At 37.6% G+C, this 15,793-nt stretch overlaps 1 protein-coding gene across 1 annotated transcript in view; it reads left to right on the forward strand.

The window, feature by feature from the left end:
- CTNNA3 (catenin alpha 3) overlaps positions 1 to 15,793 on the forward strand; it is a gene marked incomplete at its 3' end in the record, with an annotated part of 1,944,816 nt that overhangs the window by 1,598,907 nt on the left and 330,116 nt on the right. Inside the window, exon 10 of the mRNA XM_007940725.2 lies at positions 11,717 to 11,873. Within this exon, the coding sequence (XP_007938916.2) occupies positions 11,717 to 11,873 (157 nt within the window). The remainder of the gene's footprint in view (positions 1 to 11,716; positions 11,874 to 15,793) is intronic.

Raw genomic sequence — 15,793 nt, forward strand, 5'->3', positions numbered from 1 at the left:
CTCTGCTCACCTGGATCCCTGCTGCTGACTGCCTTCCATTAGACACAACTAATTGTTCAGCCTGTGCACCCATCTATCTACACGTAGATCAATGTTTGCCATCACTGACAATGCAGTACTGTATGTGTAAAGGGGTTCATCTTTGTTGTCTGTGCCTCCCGTGCACCTCTCTATGTGTTCCTCTTCCTCAATGCCACCATGTTGATCACTCACATTTGGTCCCTTCACTGAAATCAATACTTGTCTCTACCTATCTATCAGTGTTCCCTCCCCTCTCCTGATACCCTTGGAAAACAGCAAAGAAAAGTTTCTTTCCATATATAAAACTTTCCGTGACATTTTGCAATAACAGACTAATGCAATACTTATCCTTCTGTGATTGACTTATTTCACTCAGCATAGTGCCCTCCAAGTTCATCCACCTTATGCAGAGTTTTGCAGATTCTACATTATTCTTTAGGGTTGCATAGTATTTCATTGTGTGTATGTACCATAGTTTGGTTATCAAGAAGATCTCAGTTTTTACATTATTTTGCATGGTCAGTCAATGGCCAGCCTATGAATTGGCTATTCTTGATTGATCTATGAACTAAGCCATATTGAAGAGGAATGAAATTATGCCAAAACCCATTTCCCAATGGCTCTCCTTTTCCCTGGGTTGTGAATTAAACGTTTCTATCAGGGAGAGTTTATGAATGTTGTGATTATTGTTGTTATTAGGTGCTGTCCAGTCAGCTCCAAATCAGAGACACTATGTACAAAAAGAACAAAATACTGCCTGGTCTTGTGCCATCCCCACAATATCCTTCTCCAGGGACTGTTCCCTTCTGACAGCATGGCCAAATTACATGCGATGAAGTCTGACCATTCTCTCTTCTAATGAATATTTATTAGAAGAAATGAGTAGTTCTTTTTCTTTTTTTAAAATTTTATCATGATTTGGGTGAAAGTTTATAGAGCAAATTCATCTTCCATACAGCAGTTCACATACACTTTGTCTCATGACATTGACTACAATATCCCACAATGCAATAGCTCTCCTCTCACTTCCTCCGCATAGTCACTTCCTCCCTGTTTCCTTCACTCTCAGGTACTCTTGCCCCCCAAGTTGTCTCCCTGTGCATACACAGCCCGTCTAATCTCCCCTGATTGATCTCTCCAAAGAGTGTATCTATCTAATGTAAATGTTCAGCTCACATGCCTATCTTTTGTTTGGCTGGAAGCCACAGGAGTGGGTTCAATGTCAGACCTGAAGGACAGCTAGAGGCCATAGTCTCAGAGGTTCCACCAGGCTCTATGAGACCAGCACTGGCTGTTTTTATTACAAGACAGATTTGTTTGTTTTTCTGTCATTCCATGGAATCTTCACCAGCACCATAATTCAAATGCATCAATTCTTCTTCAGTCTCCATTATTCATTCTCCAGTTTTCACATCCATATCAGTCAATTAAACATACCATAGCTTGGGTCAGGCGTAGCTTACATGTTTGCTTTTTAACACTTTAAAGAGGTCTTTTACAGCAGATTTTCCTAGTGCAGTATTTTGTCTGATTTTTTGACTGCTATTTCCATAGGCATTAATTGTGTATCCAGGTAACATGTAATCCCTTACAACTTCAGTATTTTATCCATTTATTGTGATGTTGATTGTGGTCCAGTTGTGAGGAGTATTGGTTTCTGTACGTTGAAGTGTAGTGCATACTGAAAGCTGAAATCTTTGCTCTTCATCAAGAAGTGCTTCAAGTCATCCTCACTTCCAGCAAGAAAGTTCGTGTTATCTGCATTTCGCAGATTGTTAGAGTCTTCTTCCAATCTGATGCCGCATTGTTCTTCACACAGTCCAGTTCCTAGATTAGTTGCTCATCATACAGATTGAATAAGTATGGTGAAAGGATACAACGCTGACACACACTTTTCCTAATTTTAAACCATTCAGTATCCTCTTATTCTCTTTGAATTACTGCCTTTTGGTCTATGTACAGTTTCCTCATAAACACAATTAAATGTTCTGGAATTGCGATTCTTTGCAACGTTATCTATAAATTGTTATGATCCACACAGTTCAATGCCTTTGCATAGTCAGAGAAACATAGGTAAACATATTTCTGGTATTCTTTGCTTTCAGCCAAGATCCATCTGACATCAGCAATTATATGACTCATTCAATGTCATGTTCTGAATCCAGCTTGAATTTCTGGAAGTTTCCTTCAGTATACTGCTACATTTTTTTTTTTTTTTTAATTATCTTCAGCAAAATTTTATTTGTGTGTGATATTAATTATATAGGAGCTCTGGTAGCACAATGCCTAAGGCATTTGACTGCTAACGAGAAGGCTGGTGGTTCAAACACACCAGCCACTCCTCAGAAGGAAGGTTGGGCAATCTATTTCCATAGTGATGCTGCCTTGGAAACCCAAGAAAGGATTGCTGTGAGCCAGGTTCGATTCAATGGGAGTGAGTTAGTATTAATTATATTGTTTGGTAATTTCCACATTCTGTGTGATCACCTTTGTTTGGAATGGGCATAAATATGGATTTCTTCTAGTTGGATGGCCAGGCAGTTATCTTCCAAATTTTGTGGCATAAGGGAGTGAGTGCCTCCTGCTCACTTTGGTCTTACAACTAAAGCTGCTTTAATGCTCTTTCTCTATTCCTTGTTGAAACATCTCAGTGAGTATTCCATCAGTTCCTGGAGCCTTGTTTTTGGCCAATTCCTTCAGTGCGGCTTGGACTTTTCCTTCAATATCATTGTTTCTTGATTGTATGGTACCTCTCGCAATAGTTGAATGTCAACCAATTCTTTTTGGCACATGACTCTATATATTCCTTCCATCATCTTTTGATGCTTTCTACATCATTCAATATTTTGTCCTTAGACTCCTTCAGTATTACAACTCAAAGGTTGAATGTTTTTCTTCAGTTCTTTCACTTTGAGAAATGCCTAGTGTGTTTCTCCCTTTTGCTTTTCTAATTCCAGGTCTTTGAACATTTCATTATAATGCTTTCCTTTGTCTTTTTGTGCTGCCCTTTTAAATCTTCTGTTCTGCTGTTTCATTTAATAATTTCTTCCACTTGCTTTAGGTACTCTCCATTCAAGAGCAAGTTTCAGAGATTAACACACTTAGTATACACCAAAAGATTCCTGGTGGCATGGTGGCTAAGCTGTCAGCTGATAAGTAGAAGGTGGGCAGTTAGAACACACCAGGCACTGTGCAGGAGAAAGATGTGGCAGTCTGCTGCCAATCTGCTGTCTGTAAGGATTACAGACTTGGGAACTATGTGAAACAGTTCTACTGTGTTTTGTAGGGTTGGTATAATTCAGAATCAATTTAATGGCAATAGGGAAATGGGTAGTATATACCAAAGACAACACAATGCAGCCCACTGCCATCAAGTCAGATTCCAAGGCAGCATCACCACAGAAGTAGATTGCCCAACCCTCCTGAGGAGTGGCTTGGTGAGTTTGAACTACCAGCCTTCTTGTTAGCAGTCAAATGCCAAATAAGTCACAGCCCCTCCTCTTAAGGAACTCTTCATCTGGGAGCAGAAATGTGTTTATATAATTATGCAATACAGTAACTACTGATTCGTTCTATGGGTGAGGTACTCTTAAAATACTGAGGATAGTTCCACTAACTGGCAGTAAGGAATGGGACAGCTTCATAATTACTGATGATATTTCAAGGGGTTTGTAACAGGAAGATTGGGCAATCTACTTCCGTAGTGATACTGCCTCAGAAACCCAAGGAGGGGTTGCTATGAGTCGGGTCCGACTTGACGGCACATAACAACAACAACAACAAACATTCCTTCAGATGAACTAGAGAACAACAAAGAATAGGACAAGAGCATTAACACAGCTTCCGTTGTAAGACCAAAGTCACAGAAGTATGGAGATGCATGGTGTGATCAGGAAATGGAGCTGAAGGCAGTGTGAATGGAGTGTAGGTTAAAATGATGGGGTTTATTATAGCATAGAATAAAAGCCAGCTTGTGAAGTGTTTCAGACTATGAATTTGGATTTTTATCTTTGGCTAGCTGGGATTCTATCAAAGGTTTCAGCAAGGGTGTGACATCATCACTTCTGGATTTGGCAAAAAAAAAAAAAGTATTTGTAATGATGAGAATGGCTTGGAGCAAATAGTAACAGGAAGTAGGAAGGCTATTAAGATTGCCTAGTTAAGATATAATAAGGGCCTGAACTTAAAGAGGCCCTTTCAAAGGTGAACCAATCAACTGATTGACAGGGTCAAGGGTTATTCTACTTTACTCATAATCCAAAAGAACAAAATTCTTCAGAAATCAATATAATTCATTTCAATAATCTTTAGTTATGGGTGAAAAAATTCTAAGAATGCTCATTTTCCTCTAGATATATACTTGAAATGTAGGGCTGTGACATTGGCATGTGGTAGTACAAAAAATTAATGTGCTTGGCTGGTAACCAAAAGGTGGAGGTACACCCAGAGGCATGTCAGAGGAAAGGCTTGGTGATGTCCTGCCCCAAAATCAGCCACTGAGAACAGTGTGGAGCATCATTGTACTCTGACATACATGGGGTTGCAAGGAGTCAGGGTTGACCCAAGGGCAAGTGGCTTTTCTTTTTAAAGAGGATTAGCTTATCTTATGAATTGTTTCTTTTTTTATATTTAAGTTAAATATCTGCAAGAAACAAGTAAGATAAAATTTTCTTATAGTTTGCAGTGTTGAATTGGATAAATTGGATCAGCCGCAGAACTGAAAAATGTTCTCACAAAATCCAGCCTGTCTTATATTCATGACTCCACATCCCTGCTGAGGGTTCTGCACTGGTACTTTAAAAGTTTGCCTCTCTGTGAAGGCATAATTTCAGCACAACCACATGTGTACACAGTTGTCCAATTTCAAGAACAATGAAACACCAGAGACCAGAGCCTTTTCAGTGCACACATACGTACATTGTAAGTTAATAGGTTAATAAAACTGTGGAACTGAAGTCACGGCATACTGCACAGTAGTTAATTCTGAAGTTAGTGTGTTTCCTTAAAATTTAATGTGTTCCTTTTTCATAAAAAGAAATAAAAGTAGAGAATATCAATATAATATTTTCAAGTAACCAATTTCTCCCCTCCTCTACATCTAATAATTTGTTGAAACTAAAGCATTTAACTAATGTATATCTACTAAGTTACTAAGCAACAGAGGCTTTTTTTTATTGTTACTATTGTATTTTAGTGAAATCTGAATGCTGTTAACCAACAGTTTGCTACACCAATGATTCCTTGTGTTCAAATTCAAATCCCTTCTTAGTTCTCATTGTTCTTGACTCTCGTACATTTAACTTTTTGAAAAGATCTTCCTTATCTTTAACTCTTTAATGCCTTAGTTTCATATATTTCTCACTACTTTACGCCTATCTGTGGGTATTTTCCAAAAATATGTTCTCCCTTCTCTATTTTTTTTTCTTGATTTCTTTCCTACTCTATCATTATCTCCTCTCTGATGAGCCTTCTCCAGGAGGTGAGATTAGACTTTGTCTCATGTTTGGGTCTTTCCACATATCATTGCTTCTTTCTAAAATGTACTGTAGTTCCACTTTTTCTACTAAGTTTTACCTGCTTTTCAGATTTCAGCTTGCATATCACATCCTTTGTGATGCCTTTCATTTTCTTATGGATCTCGGTGCCCCTCCCATGTGGTAGACATCATCTGTAATTGCTTACCTTTACCTTAGTCCTCATGCTGAAAAAAAAAAAAAAAAAAAAAACCTAACTCACTGCCATCTAGTCAATTCCGACTCATAGTGACCCCTATGGGTTTTTGAGGTGGTAAATCTTTATGGAAGTAGATTGTTCAGTCTTCCTTCCACAGAATGGCTGGTGGGTATGAACCACCAGGCTTCTGGTTAGCAGTCAAATGCCTTAGGCACTTGTTGTTGTTGTTGTTAGGTGCCGCAGAGTTGTCTCTGAATCAAAGCGACCCTATGCACAGGAGAACGAAACACTGCCTGCCCCGTGCCAGCTCCACGTTACCTGCTGTACTTGAGCCCATTGCTCCAGCCACTGTGTCAATCCATCACATTGAGGGCCTTCCCCTCTTTTGTTGACCCTCCACCTTACCAAGCATGACATCCTTCTCCAGGGAATGGTCCCCTCTGGTAACATGACCAAAGTAGGTGAGACAAAGTCTGGCCATTCTAGCTTCCAAGGAGCATTCTGGCTGCACTTCCTCCAGGACAGATTTGTTAGTTCTTTTAGCAGTCCTTGGTACTTTCAGCATTCTTCGCCAGCACCACAACTCAAAAGCATCAATTCTTCTTCGGTCTTCCCTATTCATCGTCCAGCTCTCACATGCATACGAGGCAATTGAAAATATCATGGCTTGTGTCAGGTGCACCTTTGTCCTCAAGGAGAAATCTTTGCTTCTCAGCACTTGAAAGAGGTCTTTTGCAACTGACCTACTGAGTGCTATGTCTGATGTCCTGACTGCTGTTCCCATTGGCGTAGATTGTAGAATTAGGCAATGTGAAGTCTTTGACAACTTCAATCTTTTCTTCATTTATCGTGATGCTGCTTATACATCTAGTTGTGAGGATTTTTGTTTTCTTTATACGGAGATGTAATCATACTGAAGATTGTATTCTTCAGTCTTCATCAGTAAATGCTTCAAGTCATCCTCACTTTCAGCAAGCAAAGTTATGTCGTCAATGTATGACAAGTTGTTAACTATTCTTCCTCCAATCTTGATGCCACGTTGTTCTTCATATAGTCTAGCTCCTCAGATTATTTGCTCAGCATATAGATTGAGTAAGTATGATGAAAGGATATAACTCTGACACACTCCCTTCTTGATTTTACACCATGCAGTATCACCTTGTTCTGTTTGAACAACAGCCTCCAGGTCTATGTAGAGTTTCCTCATGAACACAATTAAGTGTTCTGGAATTCCCATTCTTCTCAATGTTGTCCACAATTTGTTATGATCCACACAATCAAAATGCTTTTGCATAGTCAACAGAACACAAGTAAACATCTTTCTGGTATTCTTTGCTTTGAGCCAAGATCTTTGCTTTGACATCAGCAATGATATCCCTTGTTCCACGTCCTCTTCTGAATCCAGCTTGCACCCCTGGAAGTTCTATGTCAATATACTGCTGCAACAATTTTTGAATTATCTTCAGTAAGATTTTACTTGCGTCCAATATTAATGATATTGTTCTACAATTTCCACATTCTGTGGGATCACCTTTCTTTGGAATGGGTACAAATATGGATTTCTTCCAGTCAGTTGGCCAGGTTGCTGTCTTCCAAATCTCTTGGCATAACTGAATGATTGCCTCCCATAGGGCATCCATTTGTTGAAACATCTCAATGGGTAGTCTATCAATTCCTGGAGCCTTCTTCTTGGACAATTCCTTCAGTGCAGCTTCAACTTCTTCCTTCAATGTCTTTGTTCCTTAATCATATTGATCATATGCCACCTCCTGAAATGGATGAAGATCTACAAGTTCTCTTTGGTAGAGTGACTCTGTGTATTCCTCCCATCTTCTTTTGATGCTTCCTGCATCATTCAGTATTTTGCCATAGAATCTTTCAATATTGCAATGTGAGGCTTAAATTTTTTCTTCAGTTCTTTTAGCTAAAGAAATTCTGAGTGTGTTCTTTCCTTTTGGTTTTCTAACTGGAAGTCTCTGCACATTTCATTATAGTAATTGGCTTTGTCTGCTTGAGCTGCTCTTTGAAATCTTCTGTTCAGCTCTTTTATCTTGTCATTTCTTCCCTTTGCTTTGTCTACTCTCCACTTAAGGGCAAGTTTCAGAGTCTCTTCTGTCATCCATTTTGGTCTTTCTTTTTTTCTCATCTTTTTAATGACTTCTTGCTTTCTTCATGGATGATGTTTTTGATGTCATCCCATAATTCTTGTGGGTTTTGATCACTGGTGTTCAATGCAGGAAATCTATTCTTTAGATGGTCTCTAAATTCAGGAGGGGTGTATTCAAGATTATATTTTGCTCTCATGGACTTGTTTTAATTGTCTTCAACTTCATGTTGAACTTGCATATGAGCAATTGATAGTCTGTTCTACAATCAGCTCCTGGTCTGGTTTTGGCTGAAGATATTGAGCTTTTCCATACCCTCTTGCCACAGTTGTAGTCAATATGATTCCTGTGTACTCCATTTGGCAACCCATGTGTATAGCATCTGTTTGTGTTGCTGAAAACAGATATTTGCAATGAATAAGTTGTTGGTCTTGCAAAATTCTATCATGCGATCTCCAGCATTATTTCTGTCACCAAGGCCAAATTTTTCAAATACCAGTGATTCTTCTTTGTTTCCAACTTTTGCATTCCAATCACCAATGATAATTAACACATCCTGATTGCACATTCCATCAATTTCGGCTGCAGAAAGTGCTAAAAATTTTCAATTTCTTCATTTTTGGCTTTGGTGGTTGGTGCATAAATTTGAATAATAGTCATATTAACTGGTCTTCCTTGTTGGCATATGGATATTATCCTATCACTGACAGCATTGTATTGTGGGACAGATCTTGAAACATGCTTTGTGATGATGAATGTTATGCATTCCTCTTCAAATTGTCATTCCCAGCATAGTAGATCATATGGTTGTGTGATTCAAAATGGCCAAAAACAGTCAATTTCAGCTCACTAATACCTAGGATATCAATCTTTATGTGTTCCATTTCATTTTTGACAACTTCCAATTTTTCTAGATTCATACTTTGTACATTCCATGTTCTGATTATTAATGGATGTTTGCAGCTGTTTCTCCTCAATTTGATTCATGTCATGTCAGCAAATGGAAGTCCTGAAAGCTTTACTTTATCCATATCAGTAAAGTTGGTTTTACTCTGATGATGCAGCTCTTTCCCAGTCATATTTTGAGAGCCTTTCAACGTAAGTGGCTCCTCCTCCTGCACTGTATAAGACAATGTTTCCAAGCTATTCATATAGTTGCCTAGCAATGTAACAGACAGTGTTTCTCTGCTATTCATAAGATTTTCCCTTTCAGAAGTGGATGGTCTCTTCCTTCTTCCTAGTCTGTCTCAGTCTGCAAGCCACCCTGACACCTGTTCACCATGTGCAACCCTGCTGGCATTTGAAACACTGGTGGCACAGCCTCAAGCCTCACAGTAATACACCACCACCACAGTACAACAAACTGACCGACAAGTTTGTCTCCCTTAGCTGTTTGAAACCTCTCCACCCTCCCCTTACCTGGATACCTGCTGCTTGCTTGCTGTGTCCTGGTCCTCCTGGCTTTGCTTTCCTTTCTTCTCCACTTTCTGGCCACTTAGGGGGTGGGGCCTGGGTCTCTCCCCTTACTTGGATCCCTCTGCTACTGCTCTCTCTGTGCTAGTGCCCCTGGCTTTCCTTTCCTTTTATTTTCCTTAGGCATTATGCCACCTTATATTTTGACAGTTGTTAACATGTGATACGCAGATGAGCAACAACAGAATCATCTGAGAACTTGCAAGAAATTCAAATTCTCTGGCCCCAACCCAGAGCTACTTAATCAGATATGCTAGGGATGGCCCAGCAATCTATGTTTTATCAATCCTTCCAGGTGACTGTGATACAAGCTGCAATCTGAAAACCACTGGTGTATTGCAAGTGTCTGTTTTTTTGCTCACTCTCATAGTAGATTATAGGCTATTTTAAGACAAAAGGTGTGGCATTATCTCTTCCCTGTGATTTCATCCGTGCCCAGTTTAGAGTTTGGTATGTTGTTGATGCACAATAACAATATGTTTTAATGCATGAACAAATGAATGAATTAATGAATGACAATATGAACTTTCTTGTGAGCTTCAGTTCCATGTCTCTGATGGCTTCTTGTGAAATTTGTATAGAGAATCAAGAGTTACTCAAAACTCATCCATTCTGATAGAAAAGTTGACATCTAATGTCACTCATCAATCTTATCCTGCACAACCATTGCACACATTCATCTTTCCCACCCAGACTGACAGGTGTGCCTCTTTAGTGCCTAAGACACTTGACTGCTAACCAGAAGTCTGGCGGTTCAAACCTACCAGCCACTCCTCGGAAGGAAGGTGGGGCAATCTACTTCTGTAGTGTTCCTGCCTCAGAAACCCAAGGAGGGGTCGCTCTGAATCGGGTCTGACTCAACAGCACATAACAACAACAACAATATAACCTTTCTAATCATTGCTCTAGGAAAAAAAAACTTAGTACTCATCTTCATTTGAACAATAACTTGTATTTTGACTATATAGTGAAACATATTTACCAGAGAAAATCTGAAATATTCAGTTATATACACACAAAAGAAAATAAGAAAATAATGGAAATTTCATCAGCAAGAGAGATCCATTGGTAATTTTTGCTTGTATTGGTCCAACTTTCATTTCTATTATGTTTGCATGTATTTTATATGTATAAATAGCATTCTATGGAAGATAGCACTTTGTTACCTATTTTTACTGTACTATTGTGGAAGTTTTTCTGTGTCTTTAAGTATTATTTTCCACAGAATTGTTAATGGCTGCTTGGAATTTCTGGCAATAATCTCTGACCTGTCCTCATCTTCCTTTAATTAGTTGAAAGTCCTGTCAAATTCTTTTCATTACCTCCACAGTAGCAGTCTGGGTTCTTCCTCATTCTTGTAATCGATCAGTGGCCTCCTATGTTTGGCTGCCAAATTAATTTTTCTAAAGTGTAGTTCTGAGAAAAATGGCTCAAAAGTCAACAAGGACTCTACAGTGCCTTCCAAATAAGGCCACATCTCTGAGCAGAACAGTCCAGGACCCTTGCTGCATACCCAGCCTTCAAATGAGAGTTCACCACTCTCTCAGCATTTCTCCTGCTTTGTCACCACTTGAATATTGCTACATCTCTGCTCCAACATTCCTTCCCCCAATGATTTTACTCAAAAGTCCTCTTCTACACGAGGCCTTATTAAAATTGCACACCTTCTACCTTCTGCATTCCTTACCCTCTTCCCTTCTTTATATGTTCTCATCAGTTATTATAGGCATATAACCATATACTTTACTTATTTAAGATGCTAATTGTCTCCATGACTGGAAAATAAGCTCAATGAAGGCAGTGATTGTTGCCTGTTTCTTGTTTATTGCCATGTCTCTGTTACCTAGAGCAGAGCTTCATGCATAAAAGACACTCAGAATAAATATATCTGAAGCACTGAGTGAAGAAATGGTTGAATGAGGGAATGACTATCTCCTGGTAAAATTCTATAAGCCCTAAGGGAAATCAAAGCTTTTAGTCCAGTGATTTGCATATAATGGACATTATCTGCTTGTGCCTGTGAATCCAAATGTTCAGTTCAAATACTATTCTTCCCTGAAGTCATTGCTAAGCACTTCAGAGGAAGGCACTTTCTTTGCTCTCTAATGCCTATTGTCCATTATTCATTTGTATGCTATTTATTGTATACTGAATTGATTATAGTCATATGTTTTTACTCTTCTCATTGACTAATATAAAACGTCTTTAAAGGCAGTCACCAATGAGCTTTGTATCTCCTGCATCATTTGCTGCACTCAATAGTTTTAAAGTTAAATTATTTCCAAAAGCAAAGAGGAAGTTACATGTGCGAGTATTTTATTGGTTTCCCTGTTGTTAAAGGAAGAATGAATCTAATCTTAAAAAAGAAAAAAAAAAATCTGTTATCTGCACCATGGTAAATATTCCCCAAAACATCACCATGTAAACATTCTATATCTTTATAGGTCATTAATGCTGCACTTGCTCTGGCTGCAAGACCCAAAAGCCAAGTGGTCAAAAATACCATGGAAATGTATAAGCGCATGTGGGAGAATCACATACATGTCCTCACTGAAGCTGTAGATGACATTACCAGCATCGATGACTTCCTTGCTGTATCTGGTATGTTTCTGATTTTTAAAATTATGAAATAGCTCTTGCTGATTTTTTTTTAAGCAGGATAATATTCCATATAATTAGACACTATAATGAGATGTTCTTTATTAATGGATCTTCTGCCAGCAATGTGTTGCTATGTTGTTACAGCAGGTGTGCCACCAGTGACTCTAGGATTATGAGCTTCATGCCCTGCATGTCTTATAACTCATCAATTTATACTAGGTCTCCAAAGAAAATTTGTGGTCAAAACAATAGAAAACAGTAGCTAGAAGTCTTAGGCTTTTCTTGACTTTTATAATAAATCATCTTTTATTTTATTATCTTCACTCTACTGTAATATTTTGTGATCCCTGGACTTCTTTTCCAACTAAATTCTAATAATCCATTTGGGGGAAAAAAAAAAAAAATATATATATATATATATATATATATATATGGAAAAACTTTTCATTGAGTTGAGATAAAATAGTATACTTCTCCTAGCACCACATATTTTTGAGTAGTTCTGGTCTAAGACATCAAAGAAACAAATCTAAACATCAAACTACAGGAATAATGCAGAAGCTTGAGATTCCAAATGAGGTTCAGATGAGTCTCTCACCACAGGTTAGAATGGCTTCCCAAAGAAGGTGAAATCACTCTCATAAACATCCATTCTCAGAAGCATAACTCATGTTTTAATTGTGACAACAAAGAACTAAACACTTGCTAGTCTTTTGTTCATTTTTTTGTTTTCCTATTAATGAGTGAGTATCTCCTGAAAGCTTCTCTTTAAAGTAAATTGTATTATCCCCTACCCTCCATTTGTTTTGAGAGAAGGATTTTCATTGAATGTGATCCTTTTTGAAAACATACAAATACTCCTGACTACCTAGCATCATTTTGATTTTTAGTTTCTTGATGTTGTTGCTTTTCTGTCTAACCTATCAAGTTCATTACTTCCATAAATGTATATATTCTCATGCTGAGCTATGGCTAATATATTTTCATGATATGCTATTGAAAAATAATGTTATAATGAATAATTTTAAAATAATTTCACTTCTGTAAAGTATAATATTTTGAAAATACAGAAAATGTATGAAGAAAATATGAATAGCTCCACACCCCTCTTCAGGAGTCCCTGGGTATAGTAAATGGTTAAGAGTTCAGCTACTAATCAAAAAATTGGAAGTTTGAATCTACCCAGATGTGGCATGCAAGAGAGGCCTGGTGATCAACCTAAGAGAGGTCACAGTCATTGAAAATCCTATGCACAGTTATATTCTGAAAAACATAGGTTTGCCGTGAGTCAGGGTTGACTCAATGACAACTTGCTTATACTTTTATTCATAAATAAAAACCAGGTATATCTGATTCATTTGTCTCAAGCATTTTTCCATGTATTTTAAAAATGCTGTCAAGTAATTGTCCATGCCATATGTAATTATTTGCTTTTTTCACACAATATTCAGCTGTATTTTCACACTATTACATGCTTTTAAAAAAATCATTCATTTAGCAGTTCTGCTTTTGCTAACATTTAGATAAATTCTAATTTTAATTATTAGAAGCAAAGAAAAGTTAAACAACATATTTTTGTCTGTTTCTTATTGCCTTAGCGTATATTTTTAGATGTGAATCCAATACACATCTTATATAGGAACAGTCTTTTATAATTTAATTTTTTAATGCTTTTGTTGTTAGGCACTGTTAAGTAAGTTCTTAGTCATAACAACCCTATATACAAATGAACAAAACACTGACTGGTCCTGTGCCATCCTCACAACTGTTGCTATATTTGAGCCCAATGGTGTAGCCACTATGTCAATCTATATAATTGAGGATCTTCTTTTATGTGGACCCTCTACTTTACCAAGCATGATGTCCTTCTCTGGAGTCTTGTCCTCCCTAATAATATGTCTAAAATAGCTGAGAAAAAGTCTTGCCATCCTCTATTCTATGGAAATGCTGGGTTATATATTTTAGTTGGTTCTTATGGCTACAAGGTAAATAACCTATTCATACTAATTGATGTAATGGTAGTTTAATATAAAAATACAAAAGGCACAATAAGGAGACCCACCAGAACACAAAGGTACAGGGACCATAATTGTTAGGCCTTGGGTGGAACATATAGTTTTCTCTCAGCTACTAGCCTAAAGGTTGGTTTTTTAAAGTTACACAGAAGAGCCATGGAAGAAAGGCCTGACAATCAAATTCCACCAAGAAATTTTCTATAGGACAGTTCTATTCTGTTACACATGGGCTTCCATGATTCATTATCAACTCAATGGAAAGGGGTTTGTTTTTGGGTTTCATTTCATGAGAGAATCCCCGGATATTGCAAGCAGTTTAATCCACTCTGCAGCTAACTGAAAGTCTGGAGGTTTGAGTGTGCCTGGAGGCAATTTGAAGAAAGGCCTGGTGATCTACTTCTGAAAAATAAGCCATTGACACTCTATGAACACAGTTCTCCTTTGATACACATGAGGTTGCAACTAGTCAAAATGACTTGATGACAACTGGTACTGGTAGTGAACCATGAGAGCCGTGAGAGGCTTGGTATCCAAGAAGCACATGGATCTTCACAATTGGAGCTTGTGGCTTTTCCTTCAAGAGATGAATTTACAGACATAGTAACTTTCTGTGTCTGCTCCTTTCAGTGGACTATTTAGCAGTACATAATATTTTTCCTGCAAGTAACAGAAAATTCACATAAAAGTTGCTTACGTGACAATTAATTATGTCATGTAACTAGATGTTTGAGATAGTTGGTCCTAAGCTTACTCATTAAAAAGACAGGAAAGAAAGAAAGAAAAGTCCAAAGTGAATGTCAGAAGAGACTCTGAAACTTGCTCTTAAAAATAGAGCAGCTAAAGTGAGTAGAAGAAATGATGAAGCAAGAGCTGAACAGAAGATTTCTAAGAGTGGCTCAAGAACACCTAGTGAAGTATTATAATGTGCAAAGACCTAGTGTTAGAAAACCAACAGAGAAGAACATGCTCAGCATTTCTCAAGCTGAAAGAATTAAAGAAAACATTCAAGCCTTAACATGCAATATTGAAGGAGTCTATGGGCAAAATTTTGAATAATGCAGGAAGCATCAAAAGAAGATGGAAGGAATACAGAAAATCACTGTACCAAAAAGAATTGGTCAAAGTTCACCCATTTCAGGAGTTAGTATATGATCCAGAGCTGAAGGCATTGAAGGGAGAAGTCCAGGCTGCATTGAAGGCATTAGTGAAAAACAAGGCTCAAGGAATGGGTGGAATGCCCATTGAAATGTTTCAATAAATGGATGCAAAGCTGCAGTTGCTCACTCATCTATGCTAAGAAATTTGGAAAAAAAAAAAAAAAAAAAAAAAAAAAAACTACCTAAACAACCACTGGAAGAGATTCATATTCATGTCCATTCCAAATAATGTGATCTTACAAAATGCAGAAATGATTGAAAAATATCAATAATATCAAATACAAGTAAAATTTTCCAGAAGATAACTCAAAATCAATTGCAGCAGGGAATGTTGACAGGAAACTGCCAAAATTTCAAACTGTATTCAGAAGAAGATGTGGAATGAGGGATATCATTGCTTTTGTGAGATGGATCTTGCCTGAGAGCAAAGAATACCAGGAAGATGTTTTTGTGTTTCATTTTCTGTGCAAAGACTTTTGACTGGGAGGATCATAACAAATTATGGATGACATTGCAAAGAATCACAATTCCAGAACACTTCATTGTGCTCATAAGGAGTTTGTTCAAAGACCAAGAGGTAGTCATTCAAACAGAATAAGGAGATAATGAATGATTTAAAATGAACAAAGGTATGTGTCATGGTTATTTTCTATCACCATACTTACTCATTTGTATTCTGAGGAAATAATCCTAGAAGGTGAACCATATGAAGAAGAATGCATCACCAGAGTTGAAGGAAGACTCATTA

The sequence above is a fragment of the Orycteropus afer genome, unplaced genomic scaffold (assembly GCF_000298275.1).
Source record: "Orycteropus afer afer isolate SDZICR_OR568_19922 unplaced genomic scaffold, OryAfe1.0 scaffold00070, whole genome shotgun sequence".
Classification (NCBI taxonomy): Eukaryota; Metazoa; Chordata; class Mammalia; order Tubulidentata; family Orycteropodidae; genus Orycteropus; species Orycteropus afer.